Below are 21,211 nucleotides of genomic sequence, written 5' to 3'. Positions count from 1 at the left end.
CAAATTGAATTAGGTTTTTCTGCGAAATATAGCTAAGATGTTATATTTGAAGACCCTGAAAGTATCATTCAGAGAGTTTAATCATATTGGAAGTTATCAATGCAAAAGTGTCCAATTGTATTTTTTTTTTTTTTGGGGGGGGGGATACTGTATTTTGCCTCCATGAACATGATGAACCTATTGTGTAATCTCCAAATGATAGATTAAAACTTGCTCGATATTGTTTTTATTCATTAGTCTGAAATGTGTTTTATATGTTCATTTTCTGCAATTTTGTAAACGCTCTGAGCCTTATGAAAAGATCCTACATTAAGTTTATCGTATTGTATTGTTATATTGTATTGTATTGTATTGTATTGTATTGTATTGCATTGTATTGTATTGTAATGCAAAATGCAAACGATAAGATTTCGAGTAATAAACGTAACGAGATTGTCATGTAAAAAGCTTGCTTCTTTAGGAGCTCTACGACAGGTATAGGGCACCACAGATGGCATGATAAAAGCGTGTTCTTTTGTGTTTGTTTGTTTGTTTGTTTGTTTGTTTTCGTTTTGTCCTTCTCGTACACCAGTCCTGTGATACGTGATTATTCAATCTGTATCCAAATGCACTGCATGGATTGCATCGAACATTCCGATTCCCATGAACAGATGCAATAAGTGTGTTTGCATACGTATTGCGGATTAAATAAACTTCTGCGCACACACAAGAATTCATTGACGCTCTTCTTCTTTCCCCCTTGAATAGTTCTCTTCTTCTCGTTTTCATTGTTCCTCGCATTCTCTCTGTATTCCATGGTCAATGTAGCTTGACTTCTTTGCCAACCTTTAGTAATGATTATCGTTACTTAGTTGATCTTCTAGTTTCAGAGCTGCCTGTCAGTTTGCTATGGATTCTAAAAGGACCCAGAGGCATGCATAATTAATAGAGACCCACGCGTTTTGCAGAACCAGATCAATACATTTCTTTGTCGCGCCACAAAACATCTCCTTCTCTTGCACATCGTAAAGATACACGATTTCACCGGTGAAGGGGTCTCTGCCATAAAGGCGTTCGGGTGCACTGTGACCAACGAAAGTGCATAGAGACTTAAAACGGTGGAGAACAACGTGGACCGATAGATTCTAGGTTGGACAGGATCTCCAAGATCTGATCACTCCACATTACTTCCAACTTCCTGGAGCAAGAGGAAAGACAGGACATTCCTACCGCCATATAGGTCACGTGGTTTCACAGTTCTCCTCAACAGGGTGTCCCATCCGCCATAACTTTCTTTTGGAAGCAAGAGATATCAGTTGAGGAGACGGAAATGGACAACAACGACGAAGAATTCGACGATGTGCCAGCCCCTCACGAGATGGTGAACGGGATGGCGGATGACCTCGCCGCCATGTCGGTCAAAGGAAAGGAGTCTGTACCTGTTGGTAAGGGTGAGGTCAAGACGAAGAGGGGTATCGACATCAGCGAGGACGGTGAAAGGGGTGGGGGACCTGGAGGGAAGACGGAGGAGGATCCGCCGACAACAAACACGGATTCGTTCGACTCGAACCCGTCTCTGATCTCCACCGCTCCGGCTCGATTCGTTTCCCTCTGGGTCCCCGGCGGCGAGGATGGTGGAGCGAAACAGGAGAAGTCGCCGAGATCGGTGGCATCTCCTCCCGCCATTCGAACACTCCATCAATTAGGAAATCGATCGCCCGCGAAGAAACAAAGCTCCAAAGTGCTCACCAATCACCTCGATGGTTCTGAAGTTGTCGACACGTTGCACCCACAGGCAATACAGGTGGGTGAGAGAAACAAATTTAGAGATAAAATAAATGTTGCAATCATTATCTATACAAAACTCACTGAACAAATTCGTATAGCTTCACCGTTGTACCGTACGTACATTCCATTCAGACAATATTGTGTGTTTACTTGTAAACACACATAACAAATGCACATTTAGTTGTTTGTTTTTATAAGTAGGTTTTATCATCATTTTAAAAGGGTAGCCACAGAAGATCAAGTCAGGTAACAAAATGTATCTTACACTTGTTTTATCGCAATCTTCTGTTATGTATTTCAAATTTCCAACAACTACTGTATGTTGTCTTGTTGGTTGCAAAAAAGAAATAAAAAACAAAAAACAAAAAACAAAACAGAAATTTGTAACCTCACCTGCTCCTTTAGTGTTTGAGAATTTATGATGGTTAAGATGATCATATGGTATATCTGAACAAACACGTACAGACATACACCCTTATCTTATTGAATGCACTGTGAAAGATTGTCGAAAGTACAATTCACATTTTGCGAAACTTTGCTGCAGCTTCTCGGCTGGATTTTTTTTTCACCCCGCTGTAATGCCCATTTTCAACGTTGACGAGAATAAAATGCAGTGCTTCACGGAAACATGGTGCTGTTTCTGGTGATCCTTTACATTATCATAATATTATTTGCTTGCTTTTCTGTCATTTTTCGGCATATCTTTCTTTATATACGTACCTCACATTGAACGCACTTAAAACCAATACCATTGCTGCAGATTAGGCACGTAAAATCTTCGAGATTAAACGTCCATGGAAAATCGATATAACTTTGTAAGGTCAGGTATTGTTTGCCGGATGCGATGAACCCAGCAGAAGGAATCGATTTTGGGGGGCTTTAAATTCCCGCCCGCGATTCCATTGAATACAGTTTGTATGAGCTGCATTCCTTTAAAACATTAGGCATTGAAGCAGTTCATTCGCTTTCCCCCACCATGTGCTTTTGATATGTCACGAATGTAGTCGATTTTGTGTTTATACGCTTGCCGCGCCCTTTTGTGACAGGGGATGATAGCAGGCTCTTCGAACAAAACAAATTCTCATGAACTCCGTACAAAGAAATTGACGTCTTGATTGCCTTTAGATCCTTTCAAGCTATATAAGATGCCGAAGTGTTGTCCAACAGAAATATCTTAGTTCCAAGGGATGGTGTGGTTTTGGTTGAGATGGGGCATCAGTTTTCCAACTTTCTGTGAGATAGTGAGAAACCTTTCGTGGAAATGTTACAGAGTATGCAATTCTAAGAGGAATTCAAAGTTTATTTTGATGGAAATTGGTTTTGAAATGGCTGAGATATCCAAAAACAAGAGGTCATAATAAAAGGAGGAATCCACCTTTTATTAGAACCACTTTGTTTTACTTTGTTTAAGGATACCTTAGCCATTTCAAAACTGACTTTCATTAAATAATCTTTGAATTCCACCTAGAATAGTATGCTCTTTCATTTTTCATAATTGGTTTTTGATTATCTCGGTTATAATCTGAATCCCCCATCTCAACCAAAACTTTTGATATGATGCTGGTAGAACGTAGAATTTGTGGCTGCATTTATGAAAATCAAAGCACTTTAGAGGTGTATTTAGAACTTTTCCCCTATATCGCCGTGTTGATATAGTTCGGACACATGCTTCTGCCGCTACTGTTTGACAGCTAGTTAGGGCGAGCCTTGGGAACCATTAGGATTTTTTTTAATGGTTCTTGTTATTAAATGGAGTATAGACGTAAAGTGTATGCGTGTATGACACCAACAAATTGATCTAAGCCTGCTGATATTGTGAAGGCATACGCAGTGGAATAAATCGGTTTCGAATAATCTGGTATAAAAGATGGAAACTGTCCTGTATTGTTAAATCTAAGGAATTTGCAGAAACCCCCAACAAGCTATCAGATGCAACGGGGTCCTTTGTCACAAGAGTACCAGTAGGCCTATTTCTGAATATGAATATAATCATCATGAAACTAGGTTTGACCAAGGACGTACTGCACTCGCCTATCTCCTTGGTTGGACGAAGACAATTTAATAACTATTGAAAATACTTGTAATTTGAATTAATGAAGGCCAATGTTCCGTTTTTCATTGTTTACTGGTTATCACACGTTGCCAATCGTAAGTTCACATTGCACACTATACCGCTAGCTTTGAGAGGGGGGGGGGGGGGATTCATCAGTTTGGCCAGTCATTCAGTCGGTTATCATCATTTTCATTGATTATTCGTAATGTGTTAATTCCATCAAGATTTTTTTCTTACTGCACGATCAGAAACGACAACAGAAGAACAATAACTAGCGATGCAAAGGCACGTTTTAATCTTTCATAAATTAATAATTTCTATAAGTGTAAGAAAACAGTGCAAGTGCCCTGGATTCCTAAGAAAGTAGAGAAGACTGCTATATGAAGCACCGGTTGCATTCTTTTTAAACTCTCTGAGGACATGATATACACTTACTCTATAGGAGCAGAAAGAGAACATTTTATTATTGTTACCTTATAGGGAACATCCACCGAATCGCGACACAGAATTTCCAGCACTGAGCCAATGACGTCACCAACACGTCAGAGGCCACTTCCAAGGTCACAAGATGAGAAGATTCGTCTGGCAAGGGAGTTCATCCACCTTTATTACGCGCATGCTCAACGGTAAGGGTTCGATAGGATTGCACGATCCCTTTCAACATCGACTTAAACCGGATATACATTCCAGAAATAAAATAGAAACCAGGAAGATGAAGAAATTACCCCAAAATTCGTTTTCCATGATCATACACTAAAATTGATAAAATACTAGAGTATTCGGGGTTCACGTTTTGTTAAAGTTTATTAGTTGACCAGTAAAAGGTAATCATATATGCGAAGATTATGTGCGGAGTAAAACAAAACACAAGGATTATAAACCGATAGTTATCAACAATTTCATTTCGATTGATTAGTTACATATTTCTTACTAGATCTGGAACAGTCTCACATGAGCGTCGGCTCTACGAGGTCCAGATGGCGATAAAGGAGACTGGAACGTTTCAGCTGACAGAGGCTGAGCTCATATTTGGCGCCAAATCTGCATGGAGAAATCTCCCGCAGTCGAAGTGCCGCATTTACTGGAATAAACTTCAGGTAAGGAAACTCGCTAGGATTTAAAAGAACTTTGTAACATGCTAGCTGGAAGTGAATAAGCTCGCCATAAGAAATAAAAAAGTGATCTTACTTTTAGATTCAAAACATGAGAATCCACGGCGAACTATTTCAGGGTTCTCAAAGAAAAGATAAATGAAATGAAATCAACAACAAACTGAAGTGCGATAAGTTAAAATCAGTTAAGCAGTTTGACTTGAGATTTACAAAGTTTATGAGATTTTGATTTTGATTTCTACACACAATTCCTTGAGGCTAGAAATAATCGTAAACGGGAATCACTATAAGACGTTGTGGTACACGTTACGGTAATATGATGCTGGATCAACGCTTATGATACATTATTCAAGAATCGTGACAGCTGAAAAATCAAAGAATATGAGTGCGAGTAATTATTAGGAGCCAATACTTAAAAGCAACTTCCTGGCTTAATAAGAAATATTTCTGTCCCACGTTGATATGCAGGTCTTCGATGGTCGAAAGGTGACTACTTCTCGGGAAATGTTTGAGATGATCTGCAAGCATCTACTCTACGCAACAAACAAAGGCAGTGTAAGGTACGCTGATTTTCATGTAGACTATATTTTTAATATATATATATATATATATATATATATATATATATATAATGGCTCGACATTAGCAGTGGCCCGGTGCCACTAAAATAATGTAGTGTAGGGTCACCAAACTTCAAAATAGGTTATATTTTGGTGGCCCGATTGGGCAGCTAAAATTCAAAATGAATTTGTGTATTTTCTTTCATTTCGGGCCTAGTGATCCAATATTTCAAATTTCAAAATCCTGGTAACCAGAACGGGCCACTGGAAACACCAGAGAAAAAGAAGTCAACATTGAGCTTTGATGTATTATAAGATAATCTAAATGTATTAGATATCCATATACCTATTTGTATATTTCAAAAGATAGAGGCAGAGAGGCTTTATATAAGTTGTTCTTGCCTTTGGCTCTTCTTTTCACATCGGCTACTTATTTCTCAAGTCTGGTTTCGTCAATCGCATGTTCTTTTTCCACCAGACCAGCAATCACGATCTTCCCCGCACGCAAGGGAGATGGACAGCGGGATTTCCGCATCTGGAACTCCCAGTTGGTGGGCTACGCCGGCTATCGACAGCCAGACGGATCCGTTTTAGGGGACCCAAGCAATCTGGAATTCACCGATGTAAGCACTCGAACTCAGACATTATTTTGTACAGTATAATAGAAGCCTACATTAAAACAGACACGCACACACATAACTACACATAATTTATTAACATGCATGCATACAAATTATGAGAGATTGATATGTATCACTGAGATATTAATAAGTTGAAAGCTGGATACAAAGACAGATCCTGGTACATGTATAAGCAACAATTACGATCAATGAAATGTCCTTCGCAATTTTCTTCCTGATGGCAATAAAATTCAAGTTATAATGATCTGAGTTAAAAACCACCAATGTTATTAATCAATGTTCATGAAATAGTACGTTTCAAAGAGAAAGAGATACGAAAGATGGATAGAGATAGAGATGGAGAGATAGGATAGATAGATAGAAGAATCATAATGTAAAAGAACACCTGTACGCTTGACTTCATAGTAAATCACATATCCATCTGGTGTTTATTTCCAGATATCAAGTGAAACTATTCGGCACGACTATTGAGCTATTAGTTTCAAGTTTAATAGTAAGATTAACTAATCATGTTCCTACCTTTGGGTTTTCATCTCAACCCAGGTCTGTCGGGCTCTTGGATGGCGTAGCGCTCGGACCCGCTTCGACATCCTCCCCTTGGTGCTCCAAGTCAACGGTGAAGACCCCGAGGTCTTCGAAATCCCACCCGAACTCGTCCACGAAGTCGAGTTGGTCCATCCTGAGTGAGTGATTGAAGTTTTGACATGATTATCCTCATTTTGATAATGCAGGAATTATTTTTTTTTCATATTTGCTTCTGTGATGACTTCGCATCAAGCCAGATTTGCAGTTTAGACTTCCTGTTTTTGTCTTTTGATTCCCAAAGGCTTCGCTGGTTCATCGACCTGAGATTGAAGTGGTACACGATGCCGTCGTGTGCCAACTTCCTACTCGACGTCGGCGGCATCCAGTTTCCCGCCTGTCCAATCAACGAATGGTACGTTGCCACGGACATCGCGAACATCGCACTGTGTGGCGCCAAGAGATACGACATGCTGAAGGTAAGAGTTGTTGCAGGAATATCATCAAAAGAGTAGTTAGATTTGAATATTTGTTTTCCATCACTATTGTTTCATACACATTCAGTAGATATTAGGTGATATCTATTTTCATTGTAGTTTCATTTGGGAAAAAAAACAGAGAACACTACTTCTCAAAAATCATTGTTACGTAGACAAAGAAAAAAAAGTTCAGTAAAAACATAGCGAAGTACGAGATACAATTCTCTGTTAATCGTGACCTTTATTTCTGATGCCTATTTTTACTTTTATCTCCTTCTTCTTCTTTTGTGATCGTAATTTTCGTTTTGCATGTAATGGTTTTTTTTTGGAGTATTTTTGTGCGCTTAGATACACCAGAATAAAGCGCCATATAAATGCAATTATTATTGTTATTATTGTTAACTTTCTTTTTTTCTTAATTATTTTCATCTTCATTCTTCTATCTTCCTTCAATTCTTCCCCCTTCCATTCGTCCTTCTCTTCGTACATTTGCTCTTTCTCTTTCGGTAAACTGTGACTTTAATGTCCATTCACCCAGATGGTAGCCGAGCGTCTCGGTCTAGACACCTCGTCATCAGACTCCCTATGGAAAGACCGCACCCTGGTGGAAATGAACGTAGCGGTGCTACACAGCTTCCAGGTTTGTGTTCTTTGGACAAAAAACAAACAAACAAACAAACCACCACCACCATCACCAACAACAACACAGCTTGTTTTGACTCATGTCCTGCAAGATTCTATAATCATGTTTTCAGAAAGTCACTGCACATTCTGTTACGTTAGCAAAGACGAATTTGGGCAATATCAGACAACAGTACTACCATCCCAACGCACTCAAATAAAGGGATGGGAGTATGTATAGAAAAAGAAATACATCAAGTAATAGATCATTTAAAGATTAAAACACAAGAATGTAAATATCATAAGACACGAACAAAAAACATTAAAGGGGAAAATGCAACGTATAAAAAGCAAGGAAAGACTTAAAAAGGGAAAGATAAAGGGTTGACCAATAGAAATGAGAATGAGGACTTGTGGCTAAAATTTTGCACGTGTTTAATCATGTCTCCATCGGACAATGTGTGTTGGATATCATTGCTGAGCGGAGAACATAGACTTTTTTTTTTAAATGTCTCTTTGGTCTCGTTTATGTTTTGATTCAGCAATACGGAGTAACCATCATGGATCACCACACGGCCTCAGCAGAATTCATGAAATTCTTCGCCACAGAGCACCGTGTCAGAGGAGGCTGCCCGACGGACTGGCGCGCGGTCGTCTCCCCGCTGACCGCCAGCCTCACGTCTCTGTTCTACCAGGAGACACTCTGCTACCAGTTAGCTCCCTCGTTCATTGTCCAGGTATGATGGCATACTGTTTTTGGTCTATTACATTGAACTATTAGTTTCACAATGCAAAATTCAACATTTTCTATGATGCAGTTTGTGGAATAGACGTCTGCTAAGGTAGAAAAAATCGTGATAAATATGTGCAATGTACATGAAAAGACTGCTATATGCCGCAAAATAGAGACTTCTGCAGACCTCTATTCAGCTTTAGTATTACTATCATGACAATAGCTTAACTTTACGAAATTGCCCGACAGAAGCAAGTCATTTCAGAGCTGTGTTAATCGACGCCATATTGTCTTTTCAGTTTGGTTTGGTTTTATTGTTTCATATTCTATATTTTACCAGTAAATTATAAGCATATCAAGAATTGAATGTACATATTGTCAAATACCAACAAATAAATGAATGCATGCATGTGAAAATATGAGGAATCTATCATGTATTAACGTAAGTGAGATTACTCGTGTTTGTGTCTGGTTACCTGGCTCAGAGAGAGAGAGAGAGAGGACCAAACAATGATCCAAATTCTACGAATTTTCAAAAATAAAATCCGTATTACACACAGGACAACCCTTGGCAGACACCCGAGTGGAGCTCCAAGATAACGTCGGGAAGACTCGGCATGGATAGGCTGCGATCCCCGGGAGCAGAGTACGTGTCTTCTCTTTATATACCTTATACACCTCTCGTCTTTAACATAGCGTCAAAAATAAAGAATGTTGTGTGCTAGCTTTTTTGGTAATTAAACGTCTAATATCTTTGATGAAATGGTCTTACTTTTATGATAAATAATTATTTAAGAATAAAGGTGGAAATGTAAAAAGGCGTCAAAGTCTTCATATGCATCAGCACGTGCGACAAATACACTGACCATGTGATATGTTCACACACCATAATAATGACTTTCTGGTTGTGTGAATATTAATGAAGTACATAATTGAACATGAAGAACCATAATTAAGTAAATGAGTATATAGGAACTAGAAATGATTAGTAACTAGTGAACTGCCAATGTGTAATCATTGCAGTGGTTATCCGAACCTCGGTTCAATACGAGTATATAATTATAACGCAAATGCACAAATCATGTATAGATTCTTTGCATTGTTGAACATAAAGTCTCATGACGTAGGTATATAAATATTTTGATACTGGTGTATTGTGAAATCAGTGTATGGTGATTATGCGAACATTAATGCTGTACATTGATAAACAGGTTAACATTCTCAGTAAATCGCAATGTGAAATCCTTCTTAAACATTATCATCATACCTATTGCACTATTCTGACACGCTCCTTATCTGTGTAAAAGGTCAATTCAATTTGTGAAAACATTTTTTTTTTTCTTCTCTCGTCACCTAATTCTTCTCCACTCACAGTCCCTCTCGATTTTCGTCCCGAATACTCCGCCGAGCGCTCTCCGGTACGTTCAAGGCAACCGTCCTGTATGCCACCCAATCGGGCAAGTCCGAGCACTACGCGAAGAAGGTTTACGAGATGTTCCGAAAGGCCTTCGACATCCGACTCATGCGCATGGATGAGTATGACGTCATGAACCTCGAGCATGAGAATTTGCTGCTTGTCATCACTAGCACCCAGGGCAACGGGGAACCGCCTAGCAACGGGCAGGTAATGTCCTCGTTACACGAACGTTGCATGGCGGCAGTTTGAGATTTGTCTAAAATCAATCTCCCCTGCATAGGCGCAAATCTTTATCTATACCTTTTTTTTTTTAAATGAAAGGTATGCATGAAACATTGAAAGGGAATACTAACAAAACTGTTGTTCCAAGCTTCATAACTGTTCATCCCTTTGTCTACTATGTTATCTTATTGAGATCGAGTTTTTTAGCATCACGTATCTTGTCGGGAATTGTGTTACAAAGTTAACTGCATATAAATTGATCTATTTAACTGTCCTCTGCCATGTCTGCTCTACTATTAAATTCATTTTATGTTAATCCTCACATTCTATGATGTTAATTTAGAATCTTTCTGCAAGGGAATTCAAATCGATTTTTTTTTTGCAAAAACTCTTTTGTTCCCTCACAATAACTTGAATTAGGACTTCTGCCGATATCTGATGGAAATGACTGAAAACAACAACAACAACAACACGGCACCTCCAGAGTAAGTTCAACGACGATTTCAGTGCATCTTCAAATTCTGATTTCTACCTTTTGTCCAGCAGCCAATTGTAGATATCAGAGAACATCGAAATATCTGAACTTTTTATAAAGCAAAATCATTATGATTTTTCTAAAGTTTTAATAACATTGTTTTTTTACCCATATGTCTCACACACATTTTTATAAGCGTCGAAAAAATATGATATGGATCAATTAATATCGAAGTGATTAAATCAGGTATCTATGCAGAAAATTTCTTTATTGATAACCAATTCATTTGTGAGCCACTGGCGGAACAGTAATCGAATTTGATTAGATGCTGCCTCTTTCTATAAAAATCATAAAGATGACCTGATGAATAATTTTACTAGATGAGGTAAAACAAATACTTCCAGAAACGCAGGTCAAACCCCATTGAAAAGACCAAGAACACAAACATACCGAGGAGGTGTTGTTCAAGCTACTTCATCAACAGTCTTCAACCTTCTTTTATGTGGTATACCTGCAACATATAATTTGACATCATTTACTGTTACTGGGAATACACAGAGAAAGATATCAAAGAAACGGAGTTCGGCCTTTTTTTTCGGGAGTAAGATCAGCATCCATTTTCTTGTCACGTATAGATCGCCAGTGTCTCCTCGCTGTGAGAAATTCCTGAAGGAGAACCCGTTCTCTGAGACAGGTGGTGGATTCCATCTCAAGGGGGCCGGGATCTTGGGGAGTCTCAGGTAAGGTCGTCATTAATGTTGGAAGCAGCAAGTTGAGATCTACCTTCCTCCCTCCCACGCTTCCTCGGTCCCTCCCCCTATTTCGCTTTCTTTTGCTATCTCTGTATGTTTCTCTCATACCTTCATGTAACTTTACTTTACGGCGATTTCCGTGTAACTTTACTTTACGGCGATTTCCGTGTCACCTCTCTTCTTCATCAGTTGTAGGTAAGATATATATGGACTGATGATACACGCTACAGTTCATGCATCAAAATCTGGATCTGTTACTCTGAAAAGCTCTGGTTGAGTATCACTCAGGACGTGACTGTTGATGGAGTGGTAAATGTCTCATTAGTGTTGGTCGGAACTTGATAATATGTATAATAATCGTCCCCTTTAATGTGTGATGTTACCTAAAACAGGGACTTGAGATATCAAAAGTAAATGACGACTATCAAACATATAGCGCGGAAGCAGTCCATTTCGCAACATTGCGTCTGTTCTCATACAGCTAGCATGATCACTGAGCCCAAAACGTAGAGTAATACGTAGGATGGTAGCATGATGAGGATTGCAGTCGGGAGGAGAGCTTAAACTGGATATCGGCCTCAGGAAGGATGCAATAGGGATTACTAGTACAAAGAAGTGAGAATGTGTTATTTCACAAGACGTGCGTATTTCCAATAAAATATCAGTGCAATGATATCACATTCGGTTATCTGTAGGGATACTAGTAATTCCAATAATGTTATGTGTGACGTTGTTTTGATTCCAGCTATGCGGTATTCGGTCTCGGGTCTAGTATATTCCCGTACTTCTGCGCCTTTGCCCGAGGTGTAGACTGGATGCTGGACAGCCTCGGTGGAGAGCGGCTGGGAGACATGGGGGTCGGGGATGAGATGGGAGGCTTGGACGAATCCTTCGACTGCTGGCTGATGAAAACATTCCGAGTGAGTACATGGCTCATCTGATTGTTTGCCTTAAAACAGCAATAATGATAGAATAATGATAACAACAACAACAACAACATCATCATCACCATTAAGATAACATCATCATCATCAACAACAACAGCAACAATATCAACAACAAAATCAACAACAACAACATCAACTATAACAACAACAACAACGACGACGACGACGACAACAACAACAACAACAACAACAACAACAAATTCCAGTGCTTTCGTCTTCCGCAGTCTGGAGTGTTGTTATCATTATTGTATAATACATTGTATGTACAAATCCCATGCGCATAACATAATATACCACAGAAAGCCTACTCTATCAAAAATCATATAATTCCTACGACGACATTTCTTTCTCTATTCTTTTTTTTTTTTTGGTTTTGTTTTCAGTTATGAAGTCCTTTTAGTAGTACAGACAACTCATATATTTTGGTGTCAGCATGATATGTAATCTTGAAATTTCAAAGATGAAAGTAGCGTTCTGATTGTCTTATCGATCACCATTACTACCGTTAGTCCACGTATCGCTTGTGCTAATGGTTTAGCTGTACAAGGAAAAAAAAGAATATTATTTTGTAATCAATAGTTTCAAAGTATACAGTAGGTAGACTAATCTTCATCCCTAGTAATACTGGTGTCGTTTAATTTCAACTGTCGACCTTGACGTAGTCTTATTTTTTATTAATGTCAATGAGTAAACGGCCTATCAGGAACTTGAGTAAGTGATACACTCTTTTAAGTCGTAAATTAAATCTTGTGCTTTAATACTTATCCATTGTTACCAACAGTCTGCGTGTGAGAGGTTCCAAATAGGAGACAGCGCCTCGGGACTGGTCCCGAGTCCAACGGTCATCTCCGCGGGGTCCGAGTGGGCTCCGTCCAAGTTTCGAATCTACGCGGCGGGACCGAACGCCACAACAGGTGTACCCGATCTCTGTGATGCTCTGTCAGCCTTGCACGGGCGCCGGATCTACCCAACCAACATGATTTCCAGGAAGAATCTCCTATCGCAAGAATCGAGGTCATTATTTTTTTTTTTATTGCCATGTCTTTTCCTGAATACTTGAATATTACGAAGTTTCATTCATGATGAAATGAAATTACCAAAGATATACGCGCTATCATACGTTTTCGTCGAGGCGCTTGGTACGCACACTAGATAATCATGATGATCAAACCAATATTGTTTCTGCATATTGCAGGATATCTGGGGCCTGTTCCATGAAATAATGCAATCAAACATAAGTAAGGTATCAGCCAATCAGAATCGAAAATTCAGGGGCTTATATTTGATTTTCTGACTTATGTCTGATATCAACTTTTATGCAACAGGACCCAGGTGCAGTATGATTCTCGATGTCCTGTTTGAGAGTATAGATATATGTTGTTATAGTCCTCTTACTTGATGAGCACGACGTGATTACCCTTAATTGGTTTGTCCTTTTCGTTTAGTCGGGCCACAATCCTCGTTCGTCTCAACACAAATGGAGAGAAAGAGCTGGCGTATCAACCAGGCGATCACGTGGCCATCTATCCAGCCAATGAGAACGCTCTGGTTTCTCGCATCCTCAAACGCTTGGATTACCACAAAGCCCCGGATGCCGTGTTCAAACTCGAGAAACTCGAGCCGAGAGAGACGCAGTTGGGTGAGTTGTTCATGATGCATTTGCGTGAATGTGTGTGCGTGTGTGTGTGTGAGTGTATGTGTGTGTGCGTGCTTGTGTGTGTGAGTATATGTGTTTGCGTGTGCAAGAGTGTGTGGTTGTGTGCGTATATGTATGTTTTACCAAAGTTGTGTATTTGTGTATTTTCGATAAAAGTATTATCACTATGAGATATGAACATACTAGATCCGATTGGTTTCTGTTCATAGGGGCATTGTAATATTATTGGCATGTTTTTATAAGTTTCCTTAATATCTACGCCGCTAATGTATTCAACAAAAGCTGATTCTATCAAATATACATTATATTTTGTGTCCTCGTTCTCAATAACTGCAGGAATGTTAAAAGTGTGGACGACTGTGTCTCGCCTCCCAACCTGCTCAATGCGAACAGCCTTCGAACGGTTTCTTGACATCACCACGCCCCCTACTCCCGACCTCCTCCGTCTCTTAGCAACGCGTGCAACTGATCCGCGAGACAAAGAGAAGCTCACTATTCTTGGACTGGTAATGCGGTTCTCTTTTTTCTTTCTAATTCTATCCTTACACTCTTATAATCACATCCGTCGAAAGTGTTATGTAGTTCAATGTTCTTTTATTCTTTTAGCACGTGTTCAGAATGCTCAGTATGCAGCAATTATTTCAATTGTTTAACATTCTTGTCATTTTGTTAATATAGATGAATACAGTTGATCTCGATCGGCGTAGTCGACCTTACACAAGTCGAATAATTGGTTAAGTCAAAGAAAACTTATTCTGGGATGGAGATAAACATGTGTGATTCTAATGTATAACTCGTACTTTATGCACGTCGATGGACTTTCTCCGGTCCTTTGGCTTTAACCTAGGCTAGGTTGACTGTATGAATAGCATTGGTTGTGTAACATTGCGGAGAAATATTAAATTAGGCAAAATAGATAACCATCAATTAAGACGAAGTTATATCCGTGACATGATAGAGAAATAATATTTCCGGTAGTCAATTAATAGAAATGAAAATGAATATTTATAGTGAAATGATAATACGTTTAAAGCATCAAAATATGTTCATCCATCTTTTCCGTCTTGAATTTCACAATTTGGTTATTTATTTGAAATGATCTCTGTAGGGAAGCGAAGAGTACGAGGAGTGGAAGTCGGAGAACTGGCCAAACATGGCCGAGGTGCTGGAGGGCTACCCCTCCCTAAAAGTGCCTGCCTCGCTGCTGCTCACTCAGCTCCCGTTGCTTAAACCTCGTCAGTACGCCATCAGCTCTAGTCCCAAGCAGTACGCCAACGAGATTCACGCCACGGTGTCCGTGCTGACGTATCATCCAAATGGTGAGCGTGCTGTGCTTGTGATCACGTGATTCCCTTATGATCACGGAGTCGTAATATTATACCAAAGAGCTTATACATGAATAGATAAGGAAAAAAGTGTCTTATCACTGCTTATACTGTCAATAATTGATGATAGATTCAATGAAAACTTTACAAGTTCGACACTAGATATGAAGAGACGACTCTGATGTTACAACTTTGAAGTTCGAGGTAATACTTCGCTTTCATGGTATTTTCTAGGGCAATAATTTTGCCTCTAATTTTTGGATCTTTAGCCGGCTGAACAAGAGTTCATTAGTTATACTTATCACTAAAACCCAATTCAGATAAGAAATTTGATACGGTTAGATTTTTTTAATGTCTTCTCTTTTCAAAGTGCTGAAATAGAACCTCAGGGGAGTGACTACACATCTTAGCTGCACGTGATTGCCCAACTTTGGTCGCAAATTTGTCCGTTCATCTATGAAAAATTTTCCGGATTGGAAACGTAGATGATTATTCAAACAATAGCACGATAGCTCCACCTTTAGCTGATTTAACTTCTTAATTGTTAATTGAAAGGTACTCATCACAGGGACTAATAGGATAAGTAAAATGAATTATAGACAGAATACCCTCGAGCTCGTTCAAAGACACTTTGGGAAAAGAACTACCCAGGGAGATCATTCAACAAGCCTGGAGAAAAGCCACACTACATAACAAGTTGCTGTGTCACGAAAGCTAACACTGAATCGTAAACGAGTACCACTGAGATGCATAGTAGCATGTAATTTTTGTTTCTGTCATTAGGCGGACGAGGACCAGTTCACTACGGCACCTGCTCGTCTTGGCTCTATCGGGTCTGGAAAGATGACGTCATTCCCGCCTATATCGACAAGTGAGTGAACATAACTAACTTTTCAGAAGTACAGGCTCCTTTTTATCAAAGTGGTACGATTGTGACTTGAATTTACTGTATCCAATATGTTTTATTATGTTCTAAAGCGAACGGAGAGATTTTATCATGGATTTACAAAGATCTCCATTTGAAAACTTGAGGAGTATCTACCCATCAGATCACTTCAACGCCTTCTACGTTCGAGAAGGACCGATCTTAACTCAATCAAACGTACGTAGGTCCTCTATGCCAGACACTCAACGGGTTAACTGTTCAAGATTGAATACATCGTCTCCATCTTTTCCGTAATTATGAATCCTCCACTTTGTTCAGAACAGCCTGCTCGGCACATTATATTCCCCTAAAATCCTTGCATTTAGAGAACAATAAAAGATAGAAGTCTTGTCTACTCTATTCAAACACATATTGATTTACTGCCAACATGACGTCATGGAGGGCTTGCATGAAATAATCCCTTGACGCAGTATAGATTCCAGTACCAAAGAGAATGAACAGTCAATCAGTTGCAATGAGAATGAGCAGATAGTTGAGATTACGTTATCATGACTGAACGGGTCCACTACGAGAATGTCCAAATTGAAAATATCTTATTATTAAAACCATCATGTACTCTATCTTTTACCACGCGAGCAGGGCTCCATATTTCCACCTCCCTCAAGACCCATCCTCACCGATCATCATGGTGGGACCTGGCAACGGGGTGGCGCCCTTCCGTTCTTTCTGGCAGCAGCGTCAGATGGAGCTGAGACAACTTGCCTCATCATCCTCGTCTTCGTCCACAAACGCAGGTGGAGATGGTCAGGAACGCCAAGACTTTGACGCGAGGAACCGCCGCGGCGAAGGCGACGGCTCGGACACGTACGGAGACATGACTCTGGTGTACGGTTGTCGGAATTCAAAGGAGGACCTCTTCAAGGGCGAAACGTCGGTTGCCAAGGACGAAGGGGCGCTCACATCCGTGTTGACAGGGTACTCACGGGAACCCGGCCGAACACGAGTAGGTATTCCTTTTTCTCTAGGAAAAGTGATATCAGCATTTCTTTGTGTTATTTCCTGTTGTGCGTGTATACATGATTTGTTGTTTTTACGAAGATTGAAAGAAATAAAATAATTACAGAGTACTTGGCTCAATACCTTAAACATGTTCAAAATAAAAAAAAGGAAAATTAGAACCTATTGTACATGCAGGATCTTTGTAACATCCATGGCGTCTTTCGGTGAACATGCAGCACAAGAATTATCTTCTTCCTTTACAAGGGTCTAGGGAGGTTTCTAAGGACACCTTGTCGCAAACCGATGTGATGCTATATGTTTAAACTGAGTAATCAAACAATAATTAATTTATTGTTAAGATAAAAAAAAGAATTATAGGGAATATCGAAACATCAAGTGAAGAAGAAATGAGAATTTCAAAAATAAATAGTAAAGATGTTCGAGATAATTAAGGTTTTAGCATAGGATAAGAATTTATACCGGCATTTATTGTAGTTGTTGTACACTTTAAAGATAAGTTGGTATAAACCAGTCAAAGGCATTATCATGTTGGCATGTGTCGGATGTTAGACGCCAAACAGAAACAAAGAAATGATAATACATCTTAGTTGACCTTTAGCAGGGTAGTCTGCCTTTCAGACGTATGCAATTAATCGTGGTCACTGTCTTCATTTCAGAAATACGTCCAAGATATTTTGAAGGACCATCCATGGTTGGTGTACAACGTGCTGTTCCGCCGCCATGGCCATATCTACGTCAGCGGTGACGTCAAGATGATAACAGAAGTTAGCAACATGGTGGAGGAAATCATCTCTCAGTTTGGACGAATGGGGGCAGCAGAAGCGAAAAGCTTTGTGAGGCGTCTAAAGGTAATTGCATTATGAGAAAATATCTATCAATCAAAACATAAAATGTTAAGATGTTAAACGAGTTTTACCTCGAAAGTCTCTTACACTCATTCTCTACCTATATACACCACCTATCAAAATGTCTGGTTATGACGTTATTGCTAGTTTCTAGAAGTTATAAAATTGGCCTTTAAGTATTGCCTCTACTTTTCCGGTCTCAAATTCAGATCAAATTGCATTTTCCGAACTAGTTTAAAGTTTTCATAGTGCTCAAGAGTATCCAAAACAGAACGCATTTTGTCTTGATCATTTTGATGATTCATCGATTAATGCCGAGATACAAACCAACCGTAATTAAACGTATCACGTATTAACCAATATGTAGCAAATTAAGTAAACTTTGAGCTCGCCCCTTTGCCCTTTGAACCCCCTCAGGACGAGGAGCGCTACCACGAGGAGGTGTACGGTCTGACACTTCACGTAGGGGAGGTGATGGAGAAGTTCCGCGCGAGAAACAAGGGGACACAGGTGATGGTGATGAGCGAGAGCAACCAGCGCCTTCAGCCCGTCATCGGCCGCAAAGGAGCCCTCATGGCTAAGGTGATATAACGGAAGTCAACGATTCCATGTTGTAGTTCCACAGAGTTGTTGTAATGTCAGGGCTGTAAGTACACTCTTTGTAATATAGAAGATATATAACGCCACATCAATCCTTATGCGGTGATGAAACTTATGTTCCCAACCTTACGCTCCCACACACACGCACATAATAAGAGAGCTTTAAATTTGCGACGCGGCCGTTATGACGACGATTTTGTCGTCCGTTCTCCTCTCTCCCTGCGTCGTGTTGCAAAGCAGCTTTAGGTTTCGCGAAGACGAAACCTTAAAAGCAGTAAAATGGCGCCCTCATAATCATCATTGCATCAAGTAGTTCTTTGCGTCGTGAGTTTGAGCGGACGCTGAAGTGGTCAGTCCAGACGTGAAAACTCAGACGACGAGAGATCGATTTTGATAAGCGGTCTATCACATGCGCAGAACGGCTTTGTGTCGAATGCTATCATATTTACAATCAGGGCAAGTACCAAACCCAAACCAACCAAACAAAACTAAACGAGGAATGATCGTTGTCCCGATAGCCCCTATTTCACTCATTGATCATGATGGATGTCCAAGTAATCATCTGTGTTGAGTGGTAAGAGCTAATATTGACGATAGTTCAAATATAAATACTATACCCTTGAAATAACATTATGAATACTATTGTAAGCTAAGATTGATACAGCACTACGCACAATCAGGTCTCCATGTGAAAGCAGGTGAACTTGTCATCTGCCCCAATCTATAAATTTTGGCAGGACTAGTGATTTGTATTGGTTGCCTCCTCATTTCCCACTCATATCAATGCAGCAAGAAGCCATCCGCCAGGGCGCCCCCTCATCGCCAACGATACCCCGACTGCGCAGGCGCGTGACGGCGACGATTTTGATGCGCTACAACAGCCTGATGGGTATGGACAAGAAGCCGACTAAAAAGGAACAAGAGAAGCCATTGTTTGGCGTGAAGCTGCGAAAGTGAGTCCGATGTGTTGTTGTTGTTGTAATTCTAACAAAGAATGTAGAAGTCATGGTCACAATTCTTTGTCGGACACTTCGATATTGGAATGCAGTGATTTGATTTGTCTTTTATGAGTTGCCGTTCTCAGTTGATGATCTCTAGAGCTGAAGTTTCTGTTACTGAATCAGCGCAATAAAAGCCGACCATCATCTGATCCAATGCAATCAATGCTGTAAAAACTGTTTTTTCGGGACAAAGATGATTTTTATTCCAGGGCCCTGTTGCATAAAACCCTTACCGCTGGACTTACCGCTCCTTTCTAGCGGTAAGTCTTCAAATTAGCGGTAAATCTTATAATCCTTGATGCTGATTGGCTGTGACGCCTAATTTTGACGGTAGTTACCATTGAAATTCAATGGTAAGTTTTATGCAACGGGCCCCAGATGACATTCTCGAATATTAACATGTCCTACAGTGCAGACGCGGGTGAAATCTCATATCAAATTTTACGATACTGGTGATTACTACTACGATTACGACCTCCACATGTTCAACTGAAAACACGCGTAGGACCAAAACCATATGAAGGCTCGCATGGATAAATTGCAGCGAAACTCGAATGTATAATGAGCATTGCAATGAAACGGATTAAACGGCAATGAAACAGATTAAAACAACAAAGTCGAAGAGACCCTACCATACCCAAGCTCTAGATAGCAGCTTTTTCTACCAGATCCTAATTTCATCTCCAGGCTCACTCTCCCATTTGCGGAAGACAAACAAACAAACAAACAAACAAACAAACAAACATTGCCTGTGATCAAAGCATGTTGTACTCTTTTACTTTGTTTCAGAGCCAAGGATGACACGACTAGTCGCATAAGGAAATACGAGGACAACCGACGGTACAGCACAGGCAGCTCAAGCCGAATCCCAAAACCCTGAGTCAAGAGATTAACAATGGTCTCTTGCCTAGGAGATCGTGTTTCATCATCATGCCGTTATACAGTGCACTCCCGTTATAACGAACACGCTTATAGCAAAATTTCTGATACAACGAAGTAAATTTCAGGGCCCAAAATTATCGATAAGATACCTCTGTACACTTTATTTGTTCGGATGTTACGAACTTTCGATATAACGAAAGAAAGCTGTAGTCCCGAGGACTTCGTTATAACGGTATAGTTGCGTGTATAGACTTGTGGTGACGTGCAACACTGATGTAGACATCCATTCGTCTTATGCGTCCATACACCAAGAATAATTATTCAAAATCAAATAAACACAGCAATGGAAATTGCTCCCAAAGAGATTCTAAAAGTAAGTCTGTACATAATAAGTCATTTTGCTGACTACAATTAATTTCAACTAAACAGCATTTCAAATCGTCTTCCCCTGGTAGGCTTTGGTAACCATAGCAACGTCATGTATTCGGAAAGTATGGAATGCACTGAATACTGATCTATATAAGGCTTTAAACTGTGTTGTAATTAAGGTTATCTATTTCTAGTTTTTGTTCACAAATATGTAACCATGATTGATTGTCAAAAACAATGCTTTATTCACTCATTACAACAGTTGTTGCTTTTCTTGTGTTACTATCTATCTACCGTAATGTTGATTTGTTGCATTATATTGTAA

The 21,211-nt window shown here is 39.7% G+C and overlaps 1 protein-coding gene across 1 annotated transcript; it reads left to right on the top strand.

The window, feature by feature from the left end:
• The first annotated feature begins 1,309 nt into the window (after positions 1-1,309).
• LOC140227796 (nitric oxide synthase 3-like) lies at positions 1,310-20,515 on the top strand. Its single transcript, XM_072308192.1, has 25 exons — positions 1,310-1,783; positions 4,301-4,446; positions 4,755-4,917; positions 5,401-5,492; positions 5,971-6,115; positions 6,677-6,816; positions 6,960-7,134; positions 7,673-7,774; positions 8,298-8,492; positions 9,049-9,134; positions 9,863-10,112; positions 10,548-10,612; positions 11,238-11,342; positions 12,100-12,274; positions 13,083-13,315; positions 13,747-13,940; positions 14,295-14,464; positions 15,067-15,277; positions 16,067-16,154; positions 16,809-17,172; positions 17,846-18,037; positions 18,452-18,616; positions 19,330-19,332; positions 19,424-19,587; positions 20,425-20,515. The coding sequence occupies exons 1-25, from the start codon at positions 1,310-1,312 to the stop codon at positions 20,513-20,515; spliced, it is 4,188 nt and encodes a 1,395-aa protein (XP_072164293.1).
• The last annotated feature ends 696 nt before the right edge of the window (positions 20,516-21,211 follow it).

Source organism: Diadema setosum, chromosome 4 (assembly GCF_964275005.1).
Source record: "Diadema setosum chromosome 4, eeDiaSeto1, whole genome shotgun sequence".
NCBI classification, from domain to species: Eukaryota; Metazoa; Echinodermata; class Echinoidea; order Diadematoida; family Diadematidae; genus Diadema; species Diadema setosum.
This window is presented reverse-complemented; position numbering and strand designations above follow the sequence as displayed.